This window comes from Podarcis gaigeae (assembly GCF_964106915.1).
Source record: "Podarcis gaigeae genome assembly, chromosome: 3".
Classification (NCBI taxonomy): domain Eukaryota; kingdom Metazoa; phylum Chordata; class Lepidosauria; order Squamata; family Lacertidae; genus Podarcis; species Podarcis gaigeae.
This window is the reverse complement of record NC_139680.1, coordinates 86,144,383-86,166,884: the sequence shown is the minus strand read 5'-3', so window position 1 is coordinate 86,166,884 and position 22,502 is coordinate 86,144,383. Positions and strand designations below refer to the sequence as shown.

Sequence of the window (22,502 nt, the reverse complement as noted above, 5' to 3'; positions counted from 1 at the left end):
TAAGTTTTGCTGGCATCACCACCACCACCACCATTATTCCCCGCCCATCTTAACTAGACAAATATCATTTTTTTAAAAACAAAAACTCTTCCCCCTCCAGTCTCAGAAAAGCTTCGTGGTATTGTTCTATACCATGTGGGAGTGACTTTCATTTGGGGCAGTTTGGACGGGATGAGGGTGAATAAACTGAAGCTGAATCCAGGCACATTTAAACCTGACATTGGAATAGATGTGCAACCTGCTCTGTGTAGGGTTGCACGTTCATTGACTCAGTAGATGTACAATATGGGAGTATTCCTGGATCTATCCCTGCTCTTGGATACTCAGGTAGTGGTAGTGCCCACAAGAACCTTTTACTAGCTTCAACTAGTATGCCATATGTGCTCTTCCCTAGAGAATATGTACCTATCCTCAATCTCAGTTCCATCTTTAATGATTGTAGTTCATCTTGGAGCGAACTTCGAAGATAGTCCAGAAACTCTGACAGTTCAAAATGTGGCTACAGAGTTGTATCCTAGTTTAAGCGGAGCCAGCTTTCATATCACATTTTGTAAACTGAGATTAAATATTGTTTTGCACTTTAGACGTAACAAACAAACAAACAAACAAAATCTGGCTTAGTAAACTGCAGAAGTATTGAATTACAGCAAGACAGAGTAAGAAGTTGTGAGATTGTGAGGACCAAGCCCAAGAAATTGATCACCCAAGAATTTCCCAGTTTCAGTGCAATGCTACGAAGTTCGAAAATATTCTGCTAATCCTAATGTGGACAAACAACTGTTTCACTCTGACAACATGATATAACATAGAACACCCCCCCCCCCATGAATTCTTTTTGAAACAAAGGTGGAATATATGCCTAATAACCAGGCAGAAAACAAATACTTCTGACAATTCTGGTATTTTTGTTTTCAGCAGATACTGGCTTTCTTTGGCATCTTATTGTGTTCTTTTCTTTGACATTTTGCTATTGTAGATTACGCTGAGCCATCTGGCAAATGCTTAGGCTTCCAGATAAATGAGTTGGAGGCCTTTTGCCTCTCTCATGGCACCAGACTCACTGTTGAACTACACATGGCCCCATCCTCCTAGGGAAGAAAAGGAAGGTTTTCCTTTTTCTTTTTTTTTTAGCATGGCTTATTTATAACTTTACTCATAAACAGAGTGCACAAAAATACTTCCCCCCTCTTCTTTTACATAACATATGTTGAGTATTTGAGCTGAAAAACCAAATACAATCTTCTTTTGAAAACTAGTAAGTCTTATCAAGAGAATGATTACTTCATCAACCTGAAATGTTTCCATTGATATGATGTCAGGAATATGATATAATTATGGGAGAAGCCATAATTCATCATTACATATGCAAGTCAACAAGACAGGGATCAGTCCCCACCCCACCCCGAGACAGCATACAGTTCATATGGTTTATCTTAGGCATCCCCAACCTTCAGCCTTCCAGATGTTTTGGACTACAATTCCCATCATGCCTGACCACTGGTACTGTTAGCTAGGGATCATGGGAGTTGTAGGCCAAAACATCTGGAGGGCTGCAGGTTGGGGATGCCTGGTTTATCTCATCCAGCAACACCCTTGCCCCACCAAACAACACACACTGCAAACCACTCCCTGGGCCCTCTGGTCTCTCACATTGCCAACAAAAAGTAGCGATTCATGTGATGCTGACATAAAAGCTTCCTTCATATACAGTGATACCTCAGGTTACATACGCCTCAGGTTACAGACTCTGCTACCCCAGAAATAGTACCTTGGGTTAAGAACTTTGCTTCAGGATGAGAACAGAAATCGTGCTCCAGCAGTGCGGCAGCAGCAGGAGGCCCCATTAGCTAAAGTGGTGCTTCAGATTAAGAACAGTTTCAGGTTAAGAACGGACCTCTGGAATGAATTAAGTACTTAACCTGAGGTACCACTGTACTATGTAAAATAATGAAACTTTACTATCTTCCCTCTCTCTTCCCACTTCTCTTTCCCCCAGCCACATATTGCTTACAACAGTAATGTCTTACTTTGAATGTGACTTGAAAACAAAGGCTCTGTATGTACATTTCTAGAAAAATCTTTATATATGTGAATTATGGAAGAAGGTATGTAGGATACCTTTTTGCAACCTAGGGCTACATTTTGCACTGAGCTCTGTCTTCTGCATTTCAAACTTTATTTTTGTGAAATCGGAAATGGTGATTAGTTTCTTCTAAAACAGTGTACTCAAAAGCTAGTATAAAATTCAGACTGTGAAAAGGGATCCCTCTCCTTCTTTGGAAATTTCCCCGTTGACAGTTGGAAGAGGGTTAATTAGTGATGTTTGCCAGGTAGCAATAAGGTTGTTGGTTTTTTTTACCTAAGAGGGAGGAATCAATTGCAAGGTGCTCTAAGGAGTTTCTTATTCCATTCTTCTTTTAAAAACCTTTTTAAATGTAAAAATGGCTTCAAGAAGATGGGGGCAGCCATCTTTTTCCCTATACAGTTTGCTACTGCTAAAAATCACCAGTGGGGATTGAGGAGGGATTTGCTTCAGTTCACATTTAAAGGTGAAGCTACCAAATTCACACTTTCCAGGACAATATGAGAATCGAAGCACAGCCCGCCTTCAAAATTTGCACTTCATTGAATTTTGCTGTGCAGTTCTCCAGCCAAGTAACGCGTACAAAATTGCATTCATTGGGGTAAGTGTGTATTAAAATGCATATATTCACGAAAGCATTCAAAAAATGTGTTAAATTAAGGGAAATTGCTTGAAAATGATTGACATTATTTTTCATTTTAAAAGATGTAAGGAATATCTAGTCATGCCAGCAAAGATTTCCATGGCTACACTAATCAGAGAGTGAAGGTTTATAAACCAATGTTTATATTCCATAGATAACATATTTATTGCTCCACTTTCAGTGCTCTAGCTGGCTATAATGGCACCATATTTGCTTATGGACAGACGGGCAGCGGCAAGACCTTTACCATAACAGGAGGAGCAGAACGTTACAGTGATAGGGGCATAATTCCACGGACACTATCTTACATATTTCAGCAGTTGCAGAAGGTACAGGCCATTCTCTCTGATCATTTTTCTTTAAAACATTTCATTTACGAATACAGTGGTGCCACGCAAGACGAAAATAATCCGTTCCGCGAGTCTCTTCGTCTTGCGGTTTTTTCATCTTGCGAAGCACGGCTATTAGCGGCTTAGCAGCGATTAGCAGCTTAGCGGCTATTAGCGGCTTAGCGGCTATTAACGGCTTAGCGGCTTTAAGAAAAAGGAAACAAACTCACAAGAACTCGCAAGATGTTTCGTCTTACGAAGCAAGCCCATAGGGAAATTCGTCTTGCGGAACGACTCAAAAAACGGAAAACTCTTTCGTCTTGCGCGTTTTTCGTCTTGCGAGGCATTTGTCTTGCGAGGTACCACTGTATAATGATACAGCTGAGGAAAGAAATCATGATATCTGGTTGCCTTGAAATTATTATCTGTGTGGGGATGTTATGCAATTGTTATTAAAAGTTTTTAGATGTTCTTAATTTTTAGATACTTTTAATTAGTTTTAAGATGTTAAATATGTTTTCATTTCATTTTTAACTTCTTGGTTTTTCTGCCAGGGTTCATTTAGTCATTAAAACCTCAATAAGGCTGAGATATCAGTCCTTGGAGATATATTTTCAAACCATTCACGATAAACTGATTTAGATTCTGTAGAAGACTGGTTCAGAACCAGATACGCAGTCTGTCTTAAAAATGTATTAAAACATTATTGCTGAACTGTTAAGTATTCAGAGGCAGAAATGTCCAAAATTCTCTCAGATTTTTGTGGGCTTTTTTATTGTTCAATTAAGATTTGAAATACTTATGAAGGATATGCAAGAGGTTGATTCATTGATTCTGTCTGAGCAAGGAAAGGGTAGGTATTAGGCAACTTTCTTTGTGTAACTGCACCTGCAGACCACATGAACCAGGTAAATCTGTGAACAGTAAAAATGCAATTAAAATATTTTGTGCAGAAATGTATTTTTCTCAAGAGACTCTTTCCCATCTGTTTTGAATTTAACATTTTTAGATCTGTTAAAAATGGTATCTGGACCAAAAGGACTAGTTAACAAGATCGCATCAAAGACCTTGAAGGGTGAATGCCATTCATAGGACACAGCTTACAGCTGCTCCACAGGTGGCACTGCTGGCGAATGTTCATTGCTATGCTGGTCACAGACATAGCTGAATTATGAGATATAGTGTTCTGTGTTCCTAAATCCTCTAAAATGGAAGTAAATCCTGTTATTATTAATGTGACCTTACTTCCATATGAATATATTTAGGATTATAAGGTTAGTTACTGTGAAATGCCAAATTTTACTTTAAATAATAATAATAATAATAATAATAATAATAATAATAATAATAATTTATTTGTACCCCAGCCACTCTGGGCGGCTTCCATAGAAACCAAAAATACACTAAAATATCACAGATTAAAAACTTCCCATTAAGATGTCTTCTGAATGTCAGGTAGTTATTTATCACTTTGACATCTGGTGGGAGGGCGTTCCACAGGGCGGGCGCCACTACCGAGAAGGCCCGCTGCCTGGTTCCCTCTAGCTTTGCTTCTCGCAATGTTTCACTGTTGTTTTCATTGCCCTCAGCTCCAAAGAAAACCACGGGGCTGTCCGGGCTCCATGCAATCGGAGAGGGCGCTTCGGAGCCAGACAGTCAATAGCCCTGGTTAACTCCGCATTCCAGCGGGCCACCAGGGAATCAGCTGAAAGGCCATCAACATGGGATAAAGCATCCCCTACCACTCTCTGGAAACCATTTGGATCCATTAAGTGGTGGGGGCGGACCATCCAAATTGGTCCCACCTCCCTGCAGAGGGGAAGGGTCGCGGAGAAGTCCAGTTGCACCAGGAAGTGATCTGACCATGGCACTTCTTTTGTTTCACTTTTACTTAGTGTCAGATCACCCACGTCACTAGAGGTGAACACCAGGTCTAAGGCATGTCCATGACTATGAGTTGGGCCAAACTTATTCAGGGACAGCCCCATGGAGGCCATGCTTTCCACGAAATCCCGAGCGGCCCCTTGTAAGGTCGTGTCGGCATGGATGTTAAAATCCCCTAGGACAACCAAACTAGGTGTCTCCAGGAGAAAATCCACCACGACCTGAAGCAGCTCAGACAGGGAATCCTTGGTGCAGCGGGGAGGTCGGTACACCAAAAGGAATCCTGTACTGCCCCTATTGCCCAACTTCCAGAACATGCACTCAGAAAACTGGATCTTCCCAGTAGGATGCCTGGTGCAAGCTAGTGACTTCCTAAAAATCACTGCAACCCCTCCCCCCCCCCCCGCCCAAATGACCTGGGTTGCTGTGCGTAAGAGAAACCTGGTGGGCAAGCAGCGGCAAGGACAGGCCCATTTGCTTCCTCCAACCAGGTCTCTGTCACACATGCCAGGTCAAATCCTCCATCCACAATCAGGTCGTGGATGGCAGTGGTTTTATTCATCATTGACCTGGCATTACACAGCAACACCTTCAGGTCATGGAATCCAGTATCCATCCGGTCAAGGCCAGACCCGGAGGCAGGGATAGTCTTAAAATAACGACTAAACCTGCCTCCTCGGTTATGACATGGTCATGGTCCGCCTCCTGCCCATGATCACTGAGATCGTATGTTCCAGTCCTCCCCCCCCACCCCCGTGGAACTTGTCCCAGCCATCGTGTTGGCTGGGGCCCCACTCCCAGGCAGCCCTGATCCCGCCCCTTAAAAACAAAACACAAACTATACAGAACCAATAAAACAACAACAACAAAAGAAACAGAACAATTATACTAAAATTAATCCCCAACCAAATATCCATCCCACCCACCCCCAACAAAGGAAGAAAGGAAATAAAGAAATAAAAATTTAAATTGCCACCGACTGCTTGAGGACATTTTAAAGCACATTAACCACCTGGAACAGGGAAGGAATGGCAGAGCACTTCCCACACTTCCCCAAAAGTTTCTTCCAAATAAGGGCCTGGGCCACGCCCCCTGGGCCAGTTGGAGAAGGGAGCAGGCCCTGCACTCCTCCCCACAGCCGATGGTCCAAGGCCTCACTGCAGCAGGAGTCCCTTTATAGTTTATTGCACCTGTTTCTTTGGATTCCTTGTATATTTTAGATATTTCTGCATCCTTTGACTAATTCAGTTACCATTCCCCCCTCCCCCAAATGGCTAAAAGGAGCATGAAATTATGTGGCTTCCTCATGCTCTCTTAACCATGGCCTTACTGGCCCTATCATTCTGAGTAGTAATCTGCTTTGCATTTAGTATTTTTTCTTAGTAATAGTTGGAATACAGGTTTGAGCTTAGTGTTATACTCCCTCAAACAAGATGAAACTTGAAGTAAAGGATTTTGTTAATCGGATCTAGGGAACAAAGCACTGTAGAAACTTTATTAAACTGATTGAGAACTGATAAGTTAATGAAGAGGTTAGTATTCTTGTCAAATAGGATGTGACAGTCTGAGAATGATTCTTCTGTAACAGGAAATGAAAGGACCTTGGTATTTTGCCATATTCCACAAAAGAGAAAATGAAATTCTGTTTATATGTTGAAATATCACTTGTATCACCTCATTAACCAATAGAGGCAAAGCCAAAGTGGAACATTTATGTCCTTCTGAGTTGAAACTCTCGGATATTATTTACTGTCACTGCTTGTTCATCCAAGTTGCAACTGTTTTGGTTTATAAGCCTTGACCAGTATCTCTGTTTAGCAGAAAGGTGGCATAGAACTAGTCTGAATATATACATCAGTGGGTTTAAAAGGTTAGAATTTTAAAACGGGGAAAATCACTTACTGGATTGCCTCAGTTTAGTACTGGAATGGGTCTTCATGGTCTGTGCCCCCACATATGGGATCTCTAGCTAGGCAAAGCCAGATTTAGTATATTCTTGCACATTAGATAGGGAGCTGTCACTCTCCCATCTCTTCCTGGTTGGAGGTCCTAGCATATGTGCATACCCTTAGAGGTGCATGCAACTTCCAGCTCAGTTTTCTTCTAACTGCTGTGTTAGGTAAAGGTAAAAGGTAAAGGACCCCTGAATGGTTAATTCCAGTCAAAGGCGACTCTGGAGTTGCAGTGCTCATCTCGCTTTCAGGCCGAGGGAGCCGGCATTTGTCCGCAGACAGCTTTCTGGGCCATGTGGCCAGCATGACTAAACCGCTACTGGCACATGACTAAACTGCTACTGGAGCTCACCCCGTCATGGGGATTCGAACCGCCGACCTTCTGATCAGCAAGCCCAAGAGGCTCAGTGGTTTAGATCACAGCGCCATCTGCTCCCCCCTTTTACCTTGCTGTGTTAGAAACAGCTAGTGGAAAGCTTATTACTGTAAATTTACTGAAATGTGGATTATCTTGAAGGAACTGTATGTTAAATCCAAGGTACTCAGAATGCAAAGCTCAGTCTAAAGACACTCAATGAATCACTGAGATGGATACACATTTCTCTCTTATACCGCCAAGCCCAGTTTTTTGTGTATGGTTTGAATAATGTTTGCGGAAACACCAACCATGGCATTTGGGTGGCGTGGTAGGAGTGGAAAATGTGTAGCTTTGGAGAGGTGCTGCCCCTTGTAATTCGTAATCCATGGTGGGCCTTGGCGAAGGGGGAAAAGTAACAGTGAGTTGTCCTGCCCAAATATTTGTAATATCCATAGCCTTCCATGTCTTCCTACAATGGGCAGCCTAGTAAAATAGAAAATAACTCACCACCTGAGTAAGCCATCCTTGGTTGATAGGAGCATATTCCATACCCAAACAAAGGGGCAATATGAATTGTTTTCAGGCTTTGTACATTCAGAGAACCCTTTCCACATTGACATTCTGCCAGGGAACCTCTACGAGTTGCAAATAAGTATGGTGCAATCTAGGATGTATCTTAGTGCCTGTGGGGCACTGCCAGGCCTCTTGGGCTCTCCAGTGTCCTACATGAACTGATGGGCACAACGTAGAACACAACCGGCATTCTCTTGAGGCTGCACATTGCAAAGAAGCATTGGTAATGGACAGCAAGCTGTCTTTCATTGATCCTTGTCCATCATTGGTAATGCTGTGCTGCCTGTTGCTGATCTCTGTAAGCTCACATTAATTCTTGACCCTTTGTTTTCAGACCTATTAATGATGGCAATTCTGTGCTATTTCTTTAGTCTGAAGGTTCAGAGATGCACATGGAGATTAGGGGGCTGGTGGCTGATGTCACACCGATACCGATACCTACCTAAAGCAGTAAGAAGTGATGCTGTTCCCCATGTGGGTCCAAAGGGGAAGATGCCTTTCTAGGGTTCTCTCCCAAATGAAAGATTGTAGGTTCTCAGCAGACTATTATTTTCTGCTCCCCATCAGTTTTCAGATTGTCTGAGCCAACAAAGCAATTCAAGAGGAGAATGCAGACAGATCTGCTCACAGAGACATGGCACATATATATTTGTACAAGTATGGAACCATTAAATAAATATATTGAGGAAGGTTAATAAGTAACCAGTTGTACTGGTGTTGCTCTTTTATTATAGTCTTACCATGTTTTATTCTTAATTTTATTACTGTCTTTCTCAGTATGCCAAAATGCTTATAATGGAACATTATAATTAAAAATGGGGGGGGGGGGGACCACCTTCTAATAATGTGTGTAAACCTTTCAAAGGAGGACATACTGTAAGAAGGTAAATAACACAAAATATGTACTGTCAGTGTATCCTAGGTTTTTAGATAACTATTGATCCCATCTTTTTTATTTTTCTTCCAATTCAGGATAGCAGCAAAGTATACACAACACATATTTCCTACTTAGAAATTTATAATGAGTGTGGTTATGATCTGCTGGACCCACGACATGAAGCCTCCAAACTAGAAGATTTGCCGTGAGTGAAACATTTTTAAAAATCACAAATCTTTTCATATATTTTTTTCCAAAATAAAAATTCCAGCCTTCATTAGATGCAAAATTACATTTTTCTTTTTAAAAACCCACAAGTACTTTCAGATTTAGGTGTGGTTATTCTTAATTTATTTCCTTTCCCATACCTTTTAGAAAGTAAATGTGTCAGTTTAGCATTATGTTGGATCACATTCATTTAGTGGGAGCAATTGAGTTAAAATGTGTGTTTAATAGGGGTTGCTGTGGATTCTGAAAAGAGTTCTGAATTTACAGAGATGTCATTTTTTCACAGATACATCTAAAACAAAGAATATCTGTGATTTGAAAAGGGCTGCAAAAATAGAGATTTCTGGTCACCATTGGCAGTTAAGAAAATTAGACCTGACAAATATTCCTACTGAACACTTGGATTTTTGCACCCTGTCTCATTCTGGCTTTTTTTTTTTTTACCAATAGGTACAACTTTTTTCATAGTGGCAGAAAAATATATGAGTTTGATTAGATAGTGTTATGTCGATGGTTTCCAGTGTCAAACTGACCCTCTCAAAAAAAAAAAAAAAGTGATAGAGGAAACTATTAATACTGTTCAGTATATTGTTTCTCGTGGGACGCAGGTGGCGCTGTGGGTTAAAGCCTCAGCGCCTAGGACTTGCCGATCGAAAGGTCGGCGGTTCGAATCCCTGCGGCGGGGTGCGCTCCCGCTGCTCGGTCCCAGCGCCTGCCAACCTAGCAGTTCGAAAGCACCTCCGGGTGCAAGTAGATAAATAGGGACCGCTTACCAGCGGGAAGGTAAACGGCGTTTCCGTGTGCGGCTCTGGCTCGCCAGAGCAGCGATGTCACGCTGGCCACGTGACCCGGAAGTGTCTCCGGACAGCGCTGGCCCCCGGCCTCTTAAGTGAGATGGGCGCACAACCCCAGAGTCTGTCAAGACTGGCCCGTACGGGCAGGGGTACCTTTACCTTTACCTTTTTATATTGTTTCTCATAATTCAAGTTGCTGCTACTAGCTTTATATCTATATAAAGTTGTCTCCATTCCTCCAGTACAGGTAGAAATGTCTAAAATCCATAAGAATTAGTCCTAACTTGGACCTTGATATGGAAAAGTACTGCTAACTTATCCATAATGATGGAGAGGAGGCAGAAGCAGGATTTTTGTTTTTTCTATAAACAAAGAATGTTTTCATTTGGCTAAGTAGATGGAATTTGTAGACTTCTTTAAAGCTGGGTGGAATATGCATAAAACAGAATTAGCCAAGTTGTAATGTACAAATTCTTTGGTTGCATCAGCCAAGCTAGTAAGAAAACCTAACATATGAGGACTTGTTTTGGTAAGGCACACACACAGTCATGCACAATCTCAGGTCTAGATGAGGTCTACAAGTTCCACAACCATCAAATTTTCTCTTTGTTAAGTTGACATAAAACCCTAAGCATCTAGGGGCCCAAATGCTGAAAGGAACATCTGTGGGGTGGAGGCCCTTCTTTACCCCCTGGTCAAGTAAAATGGGATAGAGCCTTCTCAGTGGTGGCATCCCATTAATGGACTGCCCTCTCTTCTGACTGAGGTACAAACTCACTTCTGAGGTGCAGACCACAATGTTTAGCTTTAGGTGTTAGCTGAAGGCATGGCTCTTTGATCAGCATTTTTTATTTTTTTGCAGGGGGCAGTGATGTAGCAAGGCCAGTTACTAATAGGATATTGCCTACTGCATTATTAGAACTGTCCCAAGAATTTTTTTGCTTGTATATTATAATTGTGTCATGATCCTTATTAGTTCATGTTTTATGCTGTAGCCTGTCATTCTTGAATTAGGGCCAGTCTTTAAGTGGAAGAAAGGAAATAAAATCAAAGATAAAGGGGGAAATGAAAGGATGTATTCTGAGGATGGGGAAAACCATCGCCACATTGCCTATGAAATGTTTCATGGGCCTGTCTCAAGGTGCAAATATTAACTGCAGTTTGCACAGGGTTTTTTGGTAGTTCTGATATGAACACCTGGGAAATTTCTCTTCGCTGAGTGACACAACCTGAGGGTTGCTTTAACTGAGAGTCCTGCATTGCGGAGGGTTGGACTCAATGACCCTTGTGTCCCTTCCAGCTCTAAGATTCTATGATTCTAAGTTCGGGGGGGGGGGGGGAATCCAGGATATCTGTGCATTTACTTATTCACAAAATACATTATGGATTCTTTAAAATGGCTGCAATATATTTTGTGCTCAAAATGCTGGCATTAAGCTTGACTTAAATCTTGTTTTTATTTTCATTTTTTTGTATTGTAGAGCCAGTGTGGTGTAGTGTTTAAGAGCAGTGGAGTCTCTCCACCTCACTCACCTCACAGAGTGCTTGTTGTGGGGGAGGAAGGGAAAGGAGATTGTTAGCAGCTTTGAGGCTCCTTAGAGCAGTGTTTCCCAACCTTGTGCCTCCAGATGTTTTTGGCCTACAACTCCCATCATCCCTAGCTAGCAAGACCAGTGGTCAGGGATGATGGGAGTTGTAGGCCAAAAACATCTGGAGGCACAAGGTTGGGAAACACTGCCTTAGAGTAATGATAAAGCGGGATATCAAATCCAAACTCCTCCTCCTCCTCTTCTTCTTCTTCTAGAAAGGTGACAATAATGGAAGATCCTGATCAGAACATTCATCTGAAACACCTCTCTTTGCAGCAAGCAACCAATGAGGAGGAAGCACTGAACCTTCTTTTCTTAGGAGACACTAACAGGATGATTGCAGAGGTGAGAATCTTTGGCTATAAACAGTTCAATTATCCTCTTGTTGAACTCAAAAGACTTAATATATTTATTTCTTCTCTTTTGTAATTCATTTAACACAAGACTTCAAGTAATTTACAATCAACTTTAGAAACTTTTCAAATTCCATCAAATGCCCAGGTGAAGAGGAAAATCTTCATCTGGTGCCAATAAGATGCTGCACCAGGTGAGCCTCACTTGGGAAAACATTCCATAGGCAGACAGCCACAACCAAAAAGGCACTTTCTCTTGAGCATCTCTCAGGGGTAGGGCTTCATGGGGAAGGGCCCCAGAAGACATTTGTAAGGTCTGGATGAACATAGTCTGGATGTATTCTTGTTGGGAAAGGTAGTCAGTCATTTTTTGGTGGCTCTAAGCCGCATAAGGGTTTATATGTTAAAACCTGCAGCTTATATTGGGCCTCGGAATGTATCGGCAGACAGTGCAATTGTGTTATTACTAGTGTTATGTGGTCAGCAATGGAGGAGTGTTCCTTTGGGGGTGAAGCCAAACTGTTGGAAAGTTGCTGTGCCTGCTGTGGCTGTAGAGACTGATATGGGAGAGACATGTTTTGTTGCAGCTGGGGCAGATGTCAGTGTCTGGTTATGCTGCTGCAGATGGCATTTCTTCTCTCTGTGATCCTCCTAGGATTCCCACACAGTGGGGTTGATCCAGACATCTTTGTAACACAGAGTTGGTCTGCCAATGGGCCTGGTGCATGTAGCCAGCTCAACATGATAATAAATCTGAATTGATGGTATATTGCATGAGATCCATGTAAACTCTGTTGTATGGAAAACTGAGTGCATGCTTGGATCATAGACCAATGTGAATTGGGCAAGCATGATTTTGAGGCTTGAGGAGATCTGAGCAGACGCTAGACTTCTTCATTCAATCCATTTCGATACAGTCATTACCATATGGTGATTGTAGACTACATTGTGTTATGTGAAGAGCTGTGAGTGAAGCCAGGAAGTGAGGGAAAAGGAATGAGATAACACGTCCACATCAAGTTCACACATATGGTATATGAGTATGACTGTGATAGATCTTCATGGCATGATGTATATATCCACAAAGACTCAAAAAAAGGCTTCTAAAGGCAACAATGGGCATTATTAACAAGGGTATGAAACCTTTCAGTTCACTAGTGAAAAGAGCTCTTTTGCTTAAATCTATAAGACAACTTCAGAGCAGCAAAAAAAAAAAAAATCAGTGGGAATTTTTCAAACACAAGGCAAAAAGACTTTTGATTTCTGGCACCTGGAAAGCAAGAATTTTTGGCACATTTGAAGCACTCATTTTGGCTTGTGTAAAATGTCATGGTCTGGCTTTTTAAGATTATGTATATGTTAATACTAACACTGGATATCTGGTTATGTTATCATCCAAAAGAGAAATAAAAATAGTTTTTTTATTTTTAACTGGTCAGTATTTTTTCTGATGAAGCAGCATACGACAAGATTGACTCTTGTCATTTTTTAAAACGAGGTTACCAACTTCATATTGAAAGAAACAAATTCAGAAGCTACTATGGCAACCAGAAAACATCTGCAAAACATAGTCTCTAGGCCTGAAGTACATAGTCAAGTTCTTACGGCTCATTTTCATGTCCTTACAGCAAAGCCAACATTTGCAGGAAAAATTATTAAGAAAGTTACATGCTTTTAAAATCGGAACACTAGAAGCAACCTCAAAACTTCAGCCAGCTTTAGAGGTTTCTTAAAGTTATTAAATAAGAATTGCACATTAGTTAATTCTTCTGAGCTTGTAATTCTAGGTAAAAGAACCTGATTTGTTCATAATTTTAGGTTTTTGAGTATATGTGTAAAATTACCCTTTACTAATTTTTTTTTCATGGAAATGCATGTTTTATGGTATTGTGCAACACATTTGTCCAAATCATGAACTGAATTAGGCTGACTGGTAACTATTTGTGCCAAACACAGATTGAATCGAGGCAGCTAAAATCGAGGCACATTGAATCGAGGCAGCTAAAAATCAGGCGGGCCCAAATTAATTTGTAGTGATTTGCAAAATGATATTAGAATAATAGAATTATAGAGTTGGAATGGACCCTGAGGATCATCTAGTCCAACCCCCTGCAATGCTGGAATGTGCAGCTTTCCATACGGGGATCAAACTTACGACCTTGGTATTATCATCAGCACACTCTAACCAGAGTTTAATGTAAAGTTTTGCACCTAGTTAGGCAAAATAAGATGCACAAACATAGAATGGGTGGCACAAAACTTGAAAACAGTACAGGATGACCACAAGTGAAACGCGAAACAAGGCTAGGTTTCCAAATGCTTGATTATATTGGTCATCATTCTCTGCACAGATTCTAACTTCTCAATATCCTCCGTTGATTGTGACATCCAGAATTGAGCACAAGACTCCAGGTGTGGTCTGACCAAGGCAGAAAGGAACTTAGTATTACTGTGGCTTGCCGTTGTTTTACTGATTATAGTTTAGATATTATTGTAACTGTTGATTGGATTTCTGTTTAACTTTTATATGTTATTATTATGTTATACTATTCTAAGTAATGGTTGAATGTTGCTATTTTGATGTAGGCTGCCAATTTTAAAGTTATGTTTTGTATTGCATTAGATTGTTAGAAGATGTACATTTTCTGTTTCTTCAGCTTGTAAACTGCCTTGAGTATTGTAAGATAGAAAGGCGGTATACAAATTAAAATTGATGATGATGATGATGTGAATGCAGTTCAACAGAATCACAAGAAATAACATCCAGATCATAATAAATAATGGCACCAGTCTATTCTGGTTTGGTTAGACCTCTCCTGGAGTACTGTATCAAGGTCTGGGCACTGCAGTTAAAGAAAGAGACTAACAAACTGGAACATGTTGCAAGAAGGGTGACAAAGATGGTGAGGGGTCTGAAGATCATGCCCTATGAAGAACAGTTGAAGGAGTTGGGTGTGTTTAGCTTGGAGAAGAGATAATAGCCATAGTCAAATATTTGAAAGGCTGCCTGTTACATAAATGGCAGAATAAATTAGTTTTCTCTTGCTCCAGATCGTAGAATGCAAACTAACAGTTTCACATTGGGAAAATGGAATGACAATGGCATGGATTGCCTTGGTAGGTGATGGGCTCCCTTGCATTGGTTTTCTTTTTATTTTTAAACACAACAGAGGTTGCATTGGGTTGTTGTTTTTTTAAACAGAGGCTGGATGGTCACCTATCAGGGATGCTACAGCAGTGGATTTCCTGCATTGTCAGAAGGTTGATTATAGATGACCTCTGGTGTACCTTCCAAATCTGTGATTCTATTTCAACAAAGTTACCACAATAGCAAGACATAATGAAGCCGCAACTTCTAATCAGGAAAGGAGTTGTGCTAAGTCTTCTGGCTCACAGAATTGAGGCTGCCCTGAAGGACTGTAGCATGTCTTCCTGCTATTGCTTCAGACTTGGCAATCTCTTGAGACCGGGAAATGGCCAATGGTGGATTTCCAAGTGGATTTCACTTTCTTTATGCCATTCAGCCAACACAAATGAAATGGATCTAAACTAAAGAGTGCAGTTTCTATTTACAGAACTTTCAAAATAACGTAGGCCTTTCAAGTTGAAAAAGGCTTTACGGTGTGAGTAGTTCTTTGCAGGATTTTATTTATCATTCAACAGAAAAAGTTGAAATAATGACTCATAGCATGCAGATGCTTCAGAAATCTCAAATCTTGTTTTGTTAGGAAGCTAGATCAAAGAAGGCATGCAATTTAGTCTCCAGCTTGGTATTCAGTTTTCCTTAATACAAATGTAGCCTATTTTAATGAGAATGGAAATGTTTCAGTACAGGATTTTATTGCTGTACGATTTATTGCTCTGTTCTACTATTGCATCAATTTGGGATGCAGTGCACATGCAGTATTTTGTCTATCAGTTGTGTTTGGGAGGGCCTAGAGCAAAGAGTTTTGGCAGTGTTCACATATGTTTCAATCAAAAGTAAGAATTTTAAATATCTGAAGATGACCATGGACACTTATTCCTGACCTTCATATTGGAGTTACCTCTCTTTTAGTTCCTATTATTATCATTATCTGTTAGTTTATTCTTCTAAATCTTGCACATTTTAAAGGACCATTCTAGTGTTTTGAAGCATTTTGAGTTGAAAATAAAGAAGAGACTTCCTTAGAGACAAACTGGAACTTTTTTGGGGGGTGGGGATGGTTTATAATCCATTTTCTGCATCCATTCCAAATTGTCAAGAGACTTTTCCTTCTCAAAAATCTCATTAATTGCTATTTTCACTAGTAGCATGCTGACAGTTTATTGTTGCTGCCAGAAAAAGACAGAATCGGCTTGAATTTTTTTGAATGATTTTTACGTGTACAATATATCCTACTTTGTTCATATATAAAGAAGGTGTCATACTAACGGGCACTGCTGGGGCTAGACCACAGGAAACCATAACGTTTGTGTAATCCCATGAATATGGAGCTAGCTTAGATTGAGTTTGGAACATGCTGTGGTTTGTTGATAAGGAAAGGTTGGAATCAGTGCACCCATTCATCTAAAAAAAATAAAAAATTTAAAAATGCCCATGCAAGTATTTTCTAAGATGTGCAGGGATAATTTGAACTTTGTGTATTAAATTTGATGGTGAGTGATATCTGATTATTTCAGTGTACAAGCAGACTTCCATGCAAAGTAAGACTTTGTCTTACTGTTCTCACCCTGGAATTTTTTCTGGAGAACACTCCAAAGCAGATTTTGGGGAGCTGCAGGAAAGGAGGAGAGGAACGGAAAGTTCCATTGCATTAGCAGAAATCTTCTATGTTGCAAATAATTTGCCTCTTCAGTTCACGTGACCCATGTTCTCCAAATGGATTTAATAACATGAGCAGTAAGCCATCCAATTCCTCAAGATTTTACGTTGCTGGTGATTCACAAAGCTGTGGATGGTAATCTTTCATGTGACCACAGTGGTAAATGTGTCATTACTGATATTTATTAGCTGCCGTCATAAATGTTTGAATTTGGTATCTATCTTTGTTTTAATTTTGGCAAAGCTGCACAATTTCACAATACCACAATACTAGAAATATAAGGGAATAAAAATGTGAAATAGCTGTTCAGCAGTTTTCTAACCAAAATCTGACGTATTGAATATTGTTCAAACCGATGCACCTTATTATATCCAGACATTAAAATACCACTAGTGAACAACAAGGGCTGACCTAGCATGAACCGCATTGGGTATTTTGAGATGGCATGTGATAGAGATGAGCCTATTTTGCCATGTAATAGCTGAGAGCTATGCAGTTGTTGCTGCTGCTCTCTCAACTTGGGGGAAGGGAGTACAGTACAATTGTAGCCAAGCAGAAACTTAAAGCAGCCACCATAAACTCTGGGTTTGTCACAGGAACTGTTTGAATTGAATAAAATGTGCCCTTTGTGCTCCTCTCATGATGCCAAGAACTATTGAAGCATTGTAGCTTATGATGTCATGGAATCCCGTTATAGAAAAAGTTATTTGCAAGTCACTGGAATCCATATATTTTTTCTAGATATAGATTTGCAATAGAAACCATCTGTTCTGAAATTGACCCGTTCTGTAATCCCCTTTCATCTTCATGACTTCAGACACATATGTTTGGGATGTTTTTAACAAGACGAAAAGAGTTCTGAAATCACCAGCAAAATCTTTGTAGTGGACTCTTAACTCCTTATTAAATATTGTCTTTCTTTTTAATTTCAAGTTGTCTGAATAGTGGCCTAGTGGATATGCAATGGAGCTTCATAACAAAGATGCACAAATGGGACAGTAATCTTGCTTTAGTGGCAATTTTGATAAATGATTTTCTCTTTCTGTTACTTTGTGCCAAGTCATCTATGTGTGTGCTTTAGCAAAAAAAGCCGAAGGTGTAGAACTACATTACAGTTACGTTAATGTTCCATCATTGCATCTGATTAATAGTTTATGATGTTATTGGGTTACATACGATTTTGGAATTTTCTCTTTTGAGGAAATCTGTTTACTGGAACTGCCACATGGAATAGACAGTAAATGATAAGGCAAAGCATCAAGTTAAATCTTGTTAATATAATTTAAGGATTGTTAATTTTTTTTAAACCAACTCGCTTTCTCACAGTGATTTCTATGGCATATAGTAGAAAGGGTGTGGTGATGGAAAAAACTACTTGTGGCCTAGGCATTTTAGGAAGCTGAGTTCTAGAGTTCTAGTCTTTCTGACATAAGTACTTCTACTAGGAATAAAAATTCTCTAAGTCAGAATACTTCACTCATGAAATGTGTGCAGTACTCATTTACCACTGGCCAGTATTAGTTTGAGACATCTATAACACCATAACTTACCAGGCGCCAGGCAAAAATGTTTGTTTATAGACATTTATATGTCTGTTTATAACCAGGCTTTGGCTGATTAAATTATCTGTGGCCTTTTAAATGTGTTTGTGGGAGAGGGTTATTGGTTTTCTTATTGTTCTTGGTATGTATTTTCAGTCTTCATTTTTTAATGCTGTAAACCACCTTGTGATCTTCGGAAGAAGGGCAGCATATAAATTTAATAAATAAATAAATAAATAAATAATATCTGCATGATTGCATTTATTTGCACATATCATGCACCCACAATGAGATTGTGTCAAAGCTGTACAAGGCTGAAGACAGGCAAATTTCCCCTGTAGCAAGATCTGCTGGGATGAGTGGGGTAAGGATCCAGTGGATCTCTGCCTGAGTCAAGAAGTTCCTGCCAGTGGTGGAGCAAGCCGATCGGGTGCCTGGGGCGGTACGCGTGCCCTGCACCCAGGGGCGGAGCCAGCTGCCCACAGGACGGGGCGAGCTGGGGCAGGACGCTCTGTGGGGCCTCCAAGGAGTCTGCCAGCCTCCTCCCACTCAGCCGCCCTACAGCTGAGGGGGAGGTGGTGGGTGGACCATTTGGGGCAGCATGGAGCTTGCAGGCGCCTAACCACTGTGTCACTCCCAGGAAAGACACATGGCTCAGGCATGCTGCAGGTCTTGCGATGAGTGCCGCCAGGCATTTTGTCACCCCCTCAGTGCTGATACCTGGGGAGGACCGCCCCCACCACTCACCCCTTCCTCCGCCTTTGGTTCCTGGTTCAGTCGGGCTATGCTGTCATATCTCCCCCCCCCCCCATTCTGTCTCAGTGTGACCCAGCTGGCTGAGCTAACCCTGGGCATTTTAAACTGCTCTACTAAGTCCTGAAGAAGGGGCATTATGGAGTGGGGGCAGAACAGAAGGGAGTTCTGAGAAGTGCTGCAGAGACATTTTTTGTGGGCTAAAGTAAGCATTAACAGAAGGGAGTGGGACTTAGACTGGATCTATGGCTGCTAGCATATACAGTTTTAGAAGGGAATTAGGCAAATACATGGAAGACAGGTTTTATCAAGAGAGAGGTATTAAACATGATAGATAAACAGACTCCTCACCACCATATACAAAGACAGTATGGACTGAATTCTAGGTGCTGGGGACAAGAGCATTGGGGGGAGTTATTGCATTCATGCCCATCTTGTCTTTTGGGAACCTCTAGCTAGTCACTGTGGGAAAGCTAGATTTGATGGAACCTGGGTCTGATCCAACCGATTTCTATGTTCATAATGTGTTTGAATGTGTCTTCTTGACCTGCATTTTTAACTTAGTCACATTTATATTTTATATATGATCAGGAGATATCTCTTCCCCTTACTTTGTAAGCATTTCAGTTCGCTGCAGCTGAGTTTTATTAAATTCTTTGTCTCACAGACTCCGATGAATCAAGCCTCCACTCGTTCACATTGTATTTTCACCATTCATATCTCAAGCAAAGAGCCAGGTTCTGCAACCATTCGACGCTCCAAACTACATTTAGTGGATCTGGCTGGTTCAGAGCGTGTTGCAAAGACTGGAGTTGGAGGCCAGTTGCTGACAGAAGCCAAATATATCAATCTGTCATTACATTACTTGGAACAGGTATGGTTGACGTCAGTTCTTCATTTTGCTATTAGTTTGTTGTAGTAGTTTGCTTTTAGAATGTTCATGTTCCATTTCACTTGGCATTATGGCTAATCATTTGATTCAGAGAAGGAGTATAATGTCTCCCAGCGTAATTTATTTGAGGTAATAGCATGGAGAACATAATTTTCCTTATACCATTTTACTGCACTGTACCTTTTAATAGAACTTCCTTCTTAAACACAATTTCAATGGCAGCTGTTGAAATGCAGTATGTAGTAATGTTTTGTGTTCCGTGACCAAAGAAAGGCAGGTGTATTTCATGGAAAGCCTAACAAAGCCATCGTGGATTTTATCTCAGCTATTGAATTATACAGCCAATATATACACTTTTCTGCCTTAGCATTTCACGTGTTTAGTACAGTGGTACCTTGGTTTAAGAACAGCTTAGTTTATGAACAACTTGGATTAAGAACACTGCAAACCTGGAAGTAGGTGTTTTGGTTTGTGAATTTTTCCTTGGAAGCAGAACATGTTGAGTGTGTTCCATTTGTAAATTGAATCCCCCACTGCTATGGGAAAGCACGCCTTGGTTTAAGAACGCCTTGGTTTAAGAACAGACTTCCAGAACGGGTTACGTTTGTAAACCAAGGTACCACTGTACTAATCTTTCCCCATTATGATACTTTTTACACTTTTTCTTTGGTCTTCAACTCTAGGATCTCTACCTAGAAGCACATGAGTGTTGTATTAATAACCTGTGGATAAATTATTACTACTGTGATTTTATTGCTACTGTATTAAAATAGTTTGAAAAACATTATCCATTAGCCTTAGTGTTCTGCTAAAAGAGAAAAGCATCACACCTGCCAAACTACAGTTTTTTGTTTTTTTACAGATTTCACTATGGAGTATTGTTTCATAGCCTTGCAAATACTAATAACAATGGAATGCTTTTGTTGATTTTGGAGTGCTCATAAACACAGTTTTCTCTCCCTGAAAGTTTCTTTAACATATTTGTAAGCCACAGAAACTGAGTATATGTCAGACATTCAAGGAGAAAAGTTGTCTGAACTGAAAGAAATGGACAATGTGCTTTGTTTAACTATGTGCCTAACACCTTTCACACCTTCAGCATATGGGAATTTAAAGTAGAACATTTAGATTTACTATAACTGAGAAATCTTTGCAAAAAGTTTACTTTGCCTTCTGTAGCCAAATTGTTGCTTTTGGACTAACCACATGTTGAATAAACATCCCCAACCCTAATGATTCTACCAGCATATCTCATTTTTAGACAGCTGCAACATAAGTGTAGTGTCTGGAGTGTGTGATGAACTGAGGTGAAGGCAAAGAAACTGAAGATCAAACCAGATAAAAAACTGGTGTTGATGGTTGCAGTTTATAGCGCATTTTAAGTACCTCCTTTGATTGATGAGTTAAGTTTTGGCAATTAACAGTGACTTGAGGATAATTGCTATAACCTGCTTAAAACTGAACTTTGAAATCACTAAGTATAAACTTGAAACAGCATATTTTGTGCTTATTGAATATTAAAAGTGCTCTTAATTTTGATTTGCGTGTGTAGGTCCCCAGGCCACCCCTCAAATAATTTCACACATCACACGTAATTTTAGTTTTGGTTTTGGGGCACTATTTTGGCCACAACTTTATTAAAATACAAAATCAGTGAGTGGTTGTTTAGACATTGGTTATGACTATCTGTCCCCCCGCCTGGGACAGAACTGACATTCCGAGCTCCAATCGGAAGCCAGTAGAAGGGAAAGTCAATGTTGGGGATATGTTGAGCTGAGCGTCAGTCCCACACCGCTCACCCAACCAGCTCCCCAAGGCTTGCCAGCCCTGGTCCCATGACAGGGATTGGATGAAATCGTGGCAAGCCCCAGGATTTTAACGGAATTCCCTTCAGCACAATTGGAGGGGCAGGCACAGCCTATCCTGACCCCTCCACCAACAGCTTTTAATAACCAATGCCTAACCGCAACCTTACAAGTTGTGAATAATTGCTAAGTAGTAGGCAAAAACCAAATGGCACCAGCCAATCAGCCAAATGGCAAAATTCCTACTAGGCCCCTGCACCAAGGCAGACGACCCCATGACAGGCAAAGCAAGGTCAACTGGAAAACAGGGCGGGCGGGTGATCCGATACACTCTGCAAAAGAGAAAAGAAAACCAGAGTGCCCCAACATTTAAAGACGATGGTCCCACCCACCAATTTGCTACATACAATTTGCCCCAGCAACCCGGTTATCCAATCAATGTACCAGGCAACAACAATTAACCTGCCTGGCAACACAGGGCTGGCCTGGCAGCCCACACCGCAACACACGCTCTCATTTATTGGAGAACGCGCTTTACAATATACCTCTTAATTAAATACTGCTTTGCAGTGGGAAACAAGGGAGTCCCTGTTTCTTCTTGGACAGTTTCTTGGTGGATCATAACTACAGTCTGTTTCTGTTATCCAGCAATGAGGTGACAATGTCATTTAAAAGTTCAAGTGTTTTCTACAATTCAATGTGCTCAAGCATCTTCAGTAGCATTAGATTAAAGTGTCTTAATGCCAGATGTCCACCAGCTTCTATGTAGTCCTCTCTACTAACCTTTGTCAAACATTATGCAGTGCATGTTGTGGGGAAAAGAGCTGATATGAGCAAGGCAGTAGTGCAAAATATTTCCCAGTCCTGGAGATTCTACTGTTGGGTAACAGCACCATGTCCTTTCTGTAGGACTACACAGAGGTTACAAAGGGGGAAAAGTAGAAATCGGTTCATGCACCATTCAGAGGGAACTCATCCCGCTCATTCACTGAGGCAATTGAAACAAAAAATGTTGGCTGAAGCAAGGAAGAAATGGGCAGTGC

The 22,502-nt window shown here is 40.7% G+C and overlaps 1 protein-coding gene across 5 annotated transcripts in view; it reads left to right on the top strand.

Annotated features, from left to right (window-relative positions):
* KIF6 (kinesin family member 6) overlaps nucleotides 1-22,502 on the top strand; it is a 148,864-nt gene that overhangs the window by 13,099 nt on the left and 113,263 nt on the right. For all 5 annotated transcript variants that reach the window (XR_014562509.1, XR_014562510.1, XR_014562511.1 and 2 more), the window contains exons 4-7: nucleotides 2,908-3,055; nucleotides 8,795-8,904; nucleotides 11,526-11,655; nucleotides 19,430-19,636. Coding sequence is in view for 1 of the 5 variants with exons in the window: in XM_083732325.1 (XP_083588451.1) it covers nucleotides 2,908-3,055; nucleotides 8,795-8,904; nucleotides 11,526-11,655; nucleotides 19,430-19,636 (595 nt within the window). In the remaining 4 variants the exon portion in view is untranslated. The remainder of the gene's footprint in view (nucleotides 1-2,907; nucleotides 3,056-8,794; nucleotides 8,905-11,525; nucleotides 11,656-19,429; nucleotides 19,637-22,502) is intronic.